Source organism: Strongylocentrotus purpuratus, unplaced genomic scaffold (genome assembly GCF_000002235.5).
Source record: "Strongylocentrotus purpuratus isolate Spur 01 unplaced genomic scaffold, Spur_5.0 spur5_scaffold_5, whole genome shotgun sequence".
Lineage (NCBI taxonomy): Eukaryota > Metazoa > Echinodermata > Echinoidea > Camarodonta > Strongylocentrotidae > Strongylocentrotus > Strongylocentrotus purpuratus.
Genome location: NW_022145611.1, coordinates 35873370 through 35884556, shown reverse-complemented (window position 1 = coordinate 35884556; position 11187 = coordinate 35873370). Strand labels below are relative to the sequence as shown.

The 11187-nt window shown below is 37.5% G+C and overlaps 1 protein-coding gene across 3 annotated transcripts; it reads right to left on the bottom strand.

The window, feature by feature from the left end:
* Positions 1–271: 271 nt before the first annotated feature.
* On the bottom strand, positions 272–9231 carry LOC579838 (Fos-related antigen 2-like). 3 transcript variants are annotated; one of them, XM_779932.5, is made up of 4 exons: positions 8579–9231; positions 6061–6426; positions 3700–3807; positions 272–3125 (listed from the first exon to the last, which is right to left on the bottom strand). In XM_779932.5, exons 1-4 carry the CDS (start codon positions 8666–8668, stop codon positions 2715–2717), a joined length of 975 nt encoding a protein of 324 aa, XP_785025.3. In that variant the 5' UTR covers positions 8669–9231; the 3' UTR covers positions 272–2714. The 3 variants fall into 3 exon arrangements, with proteins under 3 accessions (XP_785025.3, XP_003726999.1, XP_011679928.1); XM_003726951.3 differs by lacking the exon at positions 8579–9231 and adding an exon at positions 6604–8572 and having other exon boundaries at positions 2655–3125; XM_011681626.2 differs by lacking the exon at positions 8579–9231 and adding an exon at positions 6668–8572 and having other exon boundaries at positions 2655–3125.
* Positions 9232–11187: the final 1956 nt, after the last annotated feature.

The window sequence follows — 11187 nt, the reverse complement described above, 5'->3', positions numbered from 1 at the left end:
AAATAAATATTCTGTAATGAATTTGGGATGGGGTTGACGCAGTGACTAACGAAAGGTTGAAAAACGCTGGTTTAAAACGTAGAAACAAATGTTGATGCCACGTGCTAGTGTAGTCCCATAAACCCATATTTGTGTACCTGTGCTTTTCACTTTTTGATTTCCAGTTTCAAGGAGTAACCCATCTCATCATGTTAAAACAACGATTAATAAGACAAACAGTGAATCTGATATTTTCATTTGTACCATGCACAAAATGATTTTATTAATAGCATTTTTTTTCAATTACAAATCATTGACAATGATAATGACAATTTTACATGCATCTTCTCCTCAAGAGTAAATCTGGATCCAATCTTTTTCAAAATGGGATCTTCTAATAAAAAAATATTCAACTACGAATCCTTATTGGTGATATTTACGTCGACAAAAAGAAATTGCAGGAATTAAATGAAAAGGGGATGAAAGTGGAAGATTGCGTGCTAAAATTATAACACTATAAAAACCCATCGTAGGAAACGTAAAATACACACAGTAACACTCAGATATTCGTACATTACTACACGTTTAAACCTTCACAGATCTTTATACAGGAATACAAACTACAATTACAGACAGATCCTTTGAACAATATGACTTTTTCGATCTTAAAGAAAACACCGAAGCATACAAAGTTTACAAAAAAAGGTAACACCGAAAAGGCGATTTCAGTTATTTTTCAAATTCTCTTGCATTAGAGTAGGCGCTCTAGGCAAAACGACTGTATAAACTGACAAATTAATTTACAATCTTAGATCTTTTCACACAAAAAATCCGACAGCGTGTTTAGTCATCATTAAACATTTCAAAATGGCAGTGCTTATATCTCATCTCACACACAAGCAGTCTTCTCAACTTCTTCCCTGGTTATCTCTCGTTTCCTCGATTAATTCAACATTTCTTCCAATATTTACATCCCATCACAAATCAAGTTTACATCTATCATGTAACAAGTAAATCTGATACCTGAACTGAAATATTTCACAATAAAATAAAAGATTTATTGAATACTATGTTGAGCTTTAAGAATAATCATAACGACTATACATAAAATCTTAAACGAATTAAATTATTGCAATATGTTTATACTCCAAACAACTTTCTGCACAATTCTATAGAATACTTACAACAACATAATAGAATAACAGCCTTTCATAATCCGTATTCTTCTTTTGAACTCATAAATAAATAAATATATCTGAAAATAAATACTTACAAGCGATCTTAATTTCTAATGTTAGAAGACATAACCAGAAAATAAGTTAGACAGCAAAGAAAATAATCTGTACAAAATAATTAATAGAATCACAAAGTTATTGAGTAAACTGTTTAAGCGAATAAGCTTTAGCTTGGCAAGTCCCGAGTACAAAATGATGATCGTTATCATATTAGATAATGCATTGATACATGGTGTATCTAGTGAATACTACAATGTGGAACTACGTGTATATTGAAATTTACTGGACGCAAAGAAAGCTCTTGCACCAGTTAATGTTGCATTTTGAAAGATGTGCCAACTACGCAACATTTGAATAATTAGAATAACAGTGTGTCATTATCACATTGAAAATTTGATTGTAGGCCTATGCGGAACGAAAGAACCATAAGGTTGCGTAGGCAGTGCATTGAAGATGAGTAATTTGTGACTCATGTTTTCCCGCCTAAATATAGACAGTGACATCCCTTTGCTCGGTAATATGATAAGAAAATAAAATCAGCTTCTTCACTTCGCAGATATGAACTACAGAGTGAGGCTACATGAACTGTACAAAACACATTCTAATTTCCATCACAGAGTTTGGTGTAGTTATTGTTTTTGTTTACCTCAACCATTCACTTTGTTGATTGTATTGCCAAAGTTTTGTTTGGTTATGAACTAACATGTAAATAAGATAATACTACTATATTGCACGCGAATATAAATACTTGTTATCGTTGACAAGAATGTAACGTGGAGGAAAACACATATATCATCATTTTTAAAAAGAGGCAGCATTAAATATCTACAATTCCATTTTCTAAAAAACGATATTTGTCCATACTCTTTTTCCATCAAACATTCATTCGAAATAATGACAAACTAAGAATACAAAAATGTTATACAAAAGAAAACCTGATTCATAACTTATTATGAAAACTCTCTTAATATTTTTTTTCTCGTTTTTCAAGATGAATACAATTAAGCCAATAGTTTTATTGTAAAAGAGACAAAATAGTAAAAAATGGAAGCATTGAATGAAAGTTTGAAACCACTTCAAAAGATATACATTTTAGAAAGTGAATAGCTTTGTTTTTCCTACTCGTTTCCTTTTCAAACGTTTTAAGGAAATATGGATCACATGACAGTCGGCAATAATGTCGGCATGTATGTCGAAAGCATTTTAGCATTAAATATATTTGAAAAAATTGCAGAGAATGTAAACTGTTCTACATTGTTCCATGACGTTTACTGTGCATTTTTCTACTAACTGTATTGTTCTAGTCTGAAATAAATTCATAGAAACAAATCTTGATATTTTTCGTTTTCTTTTACATTTTGAAATTTGAACGCACTGCTTGAGAGCTGTTAACATAATATTCGTATAAACTCGTATTTCGATTAGTATCTTTTCTTTCTCTTCATGGAATTAATTTTCATAAAGCCGAAATTTATTCAAGTTCTAGTAATAGCACACGGTTTAGAGTTGAATAAGGGTTCGGCGGGCTGACTCGGGACTGGACATATCACTACCACTGCTGCTGTTTTCTGATTTGATTGACATGGCTTCCCGTCCACACGATGACGATGATGAGCCGGACGAGGAGTGATTGGTGCCACCCATGACACCCTCAGACATGCCAGCGAAGTTGAAGAGTCGAGTGGGTGTGACGACCTCAGTGGTGGGTGTGTCCAGGCTAGCGACGGTATTAGCGTGGCAGGTGGTAGCGGTGGTACAGGAGGCTGTTGTAGTTGTCTCCTTGTTGACCTTGTTCTTACGGCACATAGCCTTGTGAGCCTCCAGAATGAACTCCAGTTGTTCTTTCTGCTGTTGGAGCTTGGAGATCTCTTGTTCCAAAGTGGAGTTCTTTTCTTCCCAGTCCTCCGTTTCCTGTTTTACAACAAATAGGAACATTATAATTAACCTCTTAGCATGCGTGAAAACACCTTTATAAAATGGTACTTCCTGGCTTTAGAATACATACGTTCACTCAAGACAAAAGAGGGACTCTTTTTCATAGATGTTCAATATCCACTTTTTCCCTTCAGCCCATTCTAAACGGCTTTTCCTTCTGCCGTTAAGAGTAGGATATCGAGAAGGATTTTTGAATTTAGAAGACAACTTTCAATATTCATTATAACTTCACTTAACTTAAATTTAAAACACAGACCAAATATTCATTCTTTCATTCGGGCATGTGGGTGGAACCCTCAAAAACTCAGATTACACTTGAATTGTTTACAAGCACATGTCATCCATGCGGAAAGTAGAATATGACAGCTACATTTGACTGATAGTTATAAGAACAATATAACTGTCACTGTTGTCATTTTGCGCAACAAACAATGTTATTGTGTCTCTTTGATTTGCCTCGAGTATTGACATGTTTCGCTATCTGTACAAGCGATTGTCTTTTCTTTTTTGTTCGACTTGCTTAGTTTGGGTAAATATAAAAAATACTTACGTTAATTAAAGTGTTGGTATGATCAACACGTCGCTGTCTACACTTGGCTGCAGCAAGCTTGTTCCTCTCTCGGCGAACTCGTCTCTTGTCTCGTTCTTCGGGCGATAACTATTTTAATAATCAAAACAAAAAATAACACATAATTAATCATATGATTTCATCTCTAAACATGATTATAAATATTAACTAAGAAAAGTCAAAATTTTCATGTAATTGTGGACAAAATTACCACACTAGTCTCGATAGTAGGGTTCGATCAAAGTACTTCTATGACGTATTCGAGTCGTGTGTAGTGAGGTACGTACATGAACCTTCGACGTCGAGACTATCAACTATTGTGTTTTCTCTCTTGACAAGTTAATGATTGATAAGCTTATCGCCTCTGTAAACAATTGTTTTCGTGAGATATCGCTTATCATGATACGGGATAAACAATATTGAAAGGTGCTTTGAAATGGAAACTTTATTTTTAATGAAACGACGGACCGTGCCAATATTTGATAGACGGGGAGAACTGACATCTAAAAAGATTTCTCTCACAGATTACACGTAATTTGTACACGTACATGTCCAATAGTTGTTGTTTTTCCCTCAAAGTATATATATTTTTTATTACTAGCTTTCAAAGCATGAAAGACCTTGGCATCGGTCCACTAGATCGTGTCATGGATATACTCTATCATTAACGTGATTGTTTGGATAGTACTAATGGTTGAATACAGAATGATTGGCATAAAGATCAAGCGTTCTGTTTCGTATGCGCCATGAAAATGTATTTGAATCATGACCATGTATAAACTGTGAATCTTAAGAGGACTTAATAAAAACGTGCGTGTTTAAATTCGCGTGTGATGTTGCTGGAGGAGAGCCAACACACATACGGGATACATCAATGAAATTTGCAAAAGAGAGACACTTTTCCTTCCTACATTCTCCTAAACGTTATTGATGAGTTATATCCCCTGTACCCTTCACCCTTCCCCGGTTACAATAGTGCACTTAATTCTTACGCTAGTCTTTGTATAACTTTCTCGAGCCCGAGCCCGACGCAAGGTGTGTAGCTAGTGACCACTGGTTAATGGGACAACTATGCAGTTAGTACAACCTGCGACTCACAGGAAGCTAGGATTTAGACACATGTGAGTTTAACATAAGAATTGTCCAATTAACCAGAGTCAGGCGAATAGGAGTCATAGCGCCACGCGGTCTTGGCTTGCCCCCTCCTTTACTATAAGCACTGCCCTGGTAAAAAAAACTATGACTCATTCTGCCATTCTCTTTCGTGATTAAAACTTGCGGAAGTTTGTCAAATTTGAGGGGGGAAAAAGCTTGGAGAGAGAGCTTTGGGGAATTAAACCCAGATAGTCACGTCTTCGAAATAGGAAATGCACGCGTTTAATCTGTCAATATTCGTGACGCAAAGATGCCGTTTTATCCAGAATTAATCGCTGTTTACGAGTAAAGTTTGTGGAAATTGAAATGAGCATAGTGAAGAGAAATGTGGACGCGTTTTGATTTCTTGCTCTACTTAGAAATGGGTGGAGCAGATAAAATATACCACACATCAAAAATTCATAATGATAATTGGGTCTCTTCAAACTTCTTTTTATTTATTCCAAGAAGCAATCAAATACGGAAGAGATGGATATGAGCCATCTTGTCTAGATCACTTCAAAATCTAACTTCCCTACGCGGTATTTTACCCAAGGTTTGCAAACATTTAATTGGCGGTTGATTGCTAAAAGCCGATTAATCTGCAAGCCTTTTCAGGTCTACAAACAAGAGAGTCCAAATAGTGTCACAATTACTTGTTTTACTTCTCGGTTTTCCCCCTCCTCGGGTTTCTTTTGAAGTGCTATTCAAACAATTAGTCAAGAGCTAAATTTGCTTTGGGGTAATTGAATCTAGCTTCGTTTCAGTTTATGGCTAAAGGTCGGTCTAACTTTACGAGAATATTGTGAAAAGGACATGAAATACCGACAAGAGAACAAAGGTTTTCTTTCGATGGGGTAAGTCGCTGGTGCGATAAAGTATGAGGAAACAAATTTCATGTTGCGAGACCAAGCGGTTTTCTTTTCAAAGAGAATGAAGTGGAACTAAGCCAGATACAACGGTTCTTTACAACTGCAAAGTGCCTGATAACAATCCTTGAAAAGTGTCCTCTGCACAGCCAGCGATTTAATTTCGTAATTTATGTAGAACATCTTGTAAACACTGTCTCAACTTTAAGTTAAGTTTGTCCTTCTAAAACGCATCTTATCATAACCGATTTAATGTATATTATTCATCTAATCTAAACCCTTCTCGCACCCCTTATCTACTTCTTACTTGTAATGAAAAATAAATGAGTGCATGACTTACATTTCTACTAACATCGTCATCTCTTCCCCTTCTGCGTCCTCCTGTAGAAGGTGACATTCTGTACATATCCAAATCGCCCCTCTCCCTGACGATTCTCTGGTGAGGATGGTGTGGGTGTTGCCCCCCTAAACCACCCCCTCCCCGTACCACAGCGGGGGAGTGGTAACCGTTATGAGAAGAGACGGGTGGGGGCACGAAGCTACCTCCATGGATGTTGTTGGGGTGTTCAAGCCAGGAGCCACCAGTCAGGGAGGTGGTTGGGGTGATGACTGAAGTAGGAATGGCATTAGGTAACGAGGTGACATGGCTGCTGATGCTTGGTGCATAGCTTGAAATGTCCATGATGTCTTCTGACGCGGTATAATCCTGAAAGATAAAAAGGTAGACAATTGGTTTAGGGTTGAAAGCAAAAGGTCAACCATCTTAACAAATGAACACATGCAGATGGGGAGAAACATAGCAGTATCAGGAAGACTAGGTTATTCTGAGGATGAAGATAACCTGGAGAATTGAAAGAAGACAGACTTGTGACTAAACACTCACTGCTTCCACTTTGACGAGCTTGGCCGATGGGTACATAATAGCCCGGTGATACATGTTAGCTCACCTAATCCTAAGCCCAAAAGCCTTCAGCTGACAAAGAAAATCCTCGAAAATGCAGTGGAATGAGAATTAATCTCAACAAATAGATCCCTTATATTCCAAGTAAATATATCCAAACTCGATTATCGAGATAAAAGCTAGCGGTTTCTAAGATGTCCTGTTCTACACCCTCACAGTTGAGAAGGGGAGGAGCGACCTGTTTGAGAGCGTGGGCAAGACTAACCATAATTGCCGCGAGTTCAGGATTTTTGTTGAATTCCGAGTCAGTGTATGGTTCTATGTAGAATAGCAACACAGACTCTACAAGCGGAAGTCATATCAGGCCGATCAGGGACTAACATATATCGCTTGACACGGGAACGTTGTTAGTTGAGCGTTTGCCAGAAACTTCAAGATTGGTCGCAACCATGCCTTTTCATTTTTTGAATGATACAATTTTGTTGATGCAGTCAGATTGTTTGAGTTTTGTTTATGAGAAAGGGTCTGTATAATACAAGACTAAGAAAATTTCCCCCTCACGAGAAGAAGGAAACTTATCGGAAGTTCATGACAGTGACGGGGCCAAGAGTCTGCAACGGGTGACGCCAAGAGCGAGGCAGAATACATTGAAACCCTTACTCATTCTTTCCGATCTAACAATTTTGCCTACTTATCTTTCTTCTTCTTCCTCTGACTGTTTACATGTATGATGTAAGGTCTCATTTTTATTTTTGTTATTATTTTGTCATATTTTAATTGAAATACAGATTATAGAACAAAGAAAATGTTATCACATCATTATCATATACCTTTTTCGAGCTAGTTGTTTGATACTATCCGCTAAAAACATTCATTACAATCCCAACCGCAGATAAAAATCTCCGATACAGTTTGTTTTTCACGCCAAAGTGCGATCTACCATGTCAACTGCATACATTTCGCTGTTAATACATTTCACTGTACAATTTGGCCACAAAAGTGCTCTTTGAGCTCGCTCTGTGCATAATGGCTGAGCTAAGCATGTAAGGGTTTTTGTTGAATAGGGTTCACAGAGCATTGTAGATAGGTCACAAGAATTGAAGGAAAAATGGCGAGATCGAGGTCGTGCTTATAATGCACCTGTTATGCAGCACACAACGGGTTGTCTGCCCAGTTAGGAGCAGACGCGCGACGCGACATGATCTGAATGGCACTGCATACCTTGCTACGGCCCTGGGAAACACGAACATTTTCTGGAGTTGTCTAAAAAAAAACGTCAAATGCTTTAATGTCTGAGCTGTCTTTCTCGGACAGTATGGAGATTCTACTGATTGCTCACATCATAAGAATAATACCACCCAGTCTCATCAATGTGGTGATTCTAATGAATCATCAAACTCTTTCATTAAACATATTAAAACACGGAAATGATGGAGATTAATTTTTTGTTAAGAGTTTTATGAAAAATTGCAAAAAGATATATCAATTCAAGTCCTGAATTGTAAGCTTTCCGCTCGCCTTAGAACTAGAATGCAATAAGAGGAATTCTAGAAATGATACTGAATGAGTTTATCAATGGTTAAGTTTGAGTACATTCAGTGTACATGCTCATGACATGTGATGATACTTGACGGGTATAATGTCAGTAATGTTTCCTTTCGATGGGCTACATTTTAATTAAAATCAGTTCTGTGGAAACTGAATTTATAATGCAATTCGAATTAGAGTTCTGAAACGAATAATAATTCAGTAAATAAAGCATTTGAGCGACTTCAAATAAAATAGCTGCATCATATCGCTAGTATATATCGCATAGGCGGAGTTGTATTAGGCATGATGGGAAGGGGTGATGATGCGGCATCCGCCATCATCCTCCTCCTTATCTGATCGCATCCCCAATAAACCCACCCTTACTCTACCACCACCATCATCATTCATACACGCCATTACAACTAACCTCACTGGTAGCGGGCATACAACCAGACGCCATAGTAGTCAACAGATCTTGAATACCATCATCGGCAGGCATATTGATCGTTGGGTACATCACAGATTTAGAATTTTCTCTCTTAATTCTCGGGTCTTCTTGCGCTGAAAATCCCCGGGTTCGTGTATCAGTTGAACTGCGAATTGAATGAGATATCGAAAGTGAACTTCCTTAGTGACGAATAGCTACCGCGGCTGCGAATTGTGGTCTCTCTTTTTCTCTGAGATCAAGCGATGACTAGTATATGAGTCACTGGTATGAGCGTATCGGCGATCTATGGGGTGTTCCTGATAGCCATGCGCATTATATGCTCGCGAGCTAGTGCGAGTGCAGGGCTATTTTTAGAAATTGACGAATGAGTATATGCAGTCGAGCTCGCTCGCAGTACTCCGTGCTTGATATAGGACCTGACTTCAAGCACTAAATTCGATGTCGATAATGTATGAGTGAGTTCTGCACACTACACGCTAGGTCGACCTCATTAATATATCCTCATCCACCAATCGGTGGTCAAAAGAGAGAAGAAACATGTATTTATTCGTAATTGATAAATTATGAAAATAAGAATATGCTACAACAGAATGGAACATTCCAGCTCGGAAAAGCTTATGAATATGCATGAACCATCCGGTGTACGCTGTGTCAATACAACGGCCGTGACGTCAGAAATATACAATTTGCATTGCGACCTGAAGGTCAATTCTTCGGCAGCCAATCAGAGAACAGCATCAGATAACGGCTTGATTGTGACGTAGCACTCCGTTGTGCTTTGTTTACTCGCCGTTTCCATAACAGAGACTGGTTGTATTGGAAAACACGTGTATACACTAGCTTGGTTTTCACTATTTACTATTAAAAACAATGTGTATTAGAGGAGAATTCTATACTAAGTATAAGGAAGATCGATTGTAGATCAACAACAAAAACATCTGATGGGTGAAATCGCTTCCGGTTTTTTTCTTCTCCATTTTCTATTGGTATTTTTCAAAGACATCTGATTTGCAATAATTATCATAAATTTGGAATGGGTTGATGTATTCAGCCTGGATGTGTTATGCAAATGTATGAGCGCGATGCCTATTATAATAACCGTCTCATTAAAATGAAACTGGCTGAGAAATTAGGAAATGTCCATCGAATTTATATAAAAATAAACTGTATATATTTACACATTATGACATATTTCTTTCAAATAACTCATTCTTTTTCCCACAAAATGATTCACATACTCTGTTTTATTTCTCTAATGCTGTTTATTTAAAAGGAATTTATAGATGCCTTGGTTTCATTCATATGATATTTAATTATCATTCCATATGCACATAGTTAATTTACATGTAATTATACAAGTGACCTCGGCATGTAAATCTATTCCACTTGTTTCTAAAAAGAAATGTTAAAATAAAATTAGCTTAACAATGAAGAAAAAGGTAAATAAAAAAATAATAAAACTTACAGGGAGAGAAAATACTATACGATTATAAATGATTACCTAATGATTCTTCCACAAATAAATTTACCTTTTTAAAAAGCCAACAAATCTATTTGCAAATATTGTATTCCAGTTGTGACGTGGGTGGACGGGTATATGACCGGCAATGTACTGGTACTCTGGTAGGCTACTTGGTTATACTGGTCCTGTCTTGCCAACTCCACTTTCACTATTATGGTTCTGACATCAATTCGACAAAATAATGATGAGGATTTCCGGTGAAGAAGAGCTTACCCTTTCAAGAAAACGAAATTAGATGAAAGGAACAACTAGTCCCACCCTGCGCCAATGAAACTATTAACCTATCATGATAGGGCGATCGATGAACTTGTCGAGAAGATCTATATACCATACGGGCTATTCGGCGAAAACCTGATTGATGGTATTAAGCGTGGGGGATACCAGAGCGCGTGCTGATTTACTACGTTGTTATGAAACAAAGCCATTCACGCGGGCTTTCTCAGAAACCATGTGAAGGAGCAGAGTCATACCGGTCGATTCTCCTTCCATTGTTCTATGGTGATGCCCCATACCACCAAGCGAAGCATGGGCGTGGTCGGCCAGAGGGGAATACAATACCCCCTGATGACTCATCTATCGGTAACCTTGAGGGATTCCCTCGCAATGCCTCGCATTCTTCGCATTCTTTGCCTTTCTGTCATTGAGTGTGTGTCACCGTCCCACGTGTTATATAACCATTCTTCGCTGATTAACCATCAACAATTATGAATTGTGTGCATCAATGATCACTATTTCATTAATATTTACTTCATTATGAATAGAGAGGGTGGGGTTAAAAGGCGTATACGAGCACACGCCTACAATAGTCACATTGTGGTTATGGCGAAACAGTTTCATAAACTGACACTAGAATAGAAAGCTTGATACCATGAACACGCATCAGAAATAAACATCATAATGAGATGAGTAATGAGGCATCCACTTTGTGATTCGAAATTATATTTTTGATTATATGGTGAATACTGATATGGGCGTTCCCACATGGGCGGTAAACGAAATACAGAGATGCTTATGCACCGTAACGCCATCAAATGATATTACGCTCCCATAAAATTATATGACCATT

Coding starts and splice junctions, on each gene's coding strand:
- LOC579838 (XM_779932.5), bottom strand. CDS start 8,668: ATGTACCCAACGATCAATATGCCTGCCGATGATGGTATTCAAGATCTG. Junction 6,427..8,578: donor GTATGCCCGCTACCAGTGAG/GTTAGTTGTAAT, acceptor TTTATCTTTCAG/GATTATACCGCGTCAGAAGA. Junction 3,126..3,699: donor ATACCAACACTTTAATTAAC/GTAAGTATTTTT, acceptor GTTGTAAAACAG/GAAACGGAGGACTGGGAAGA.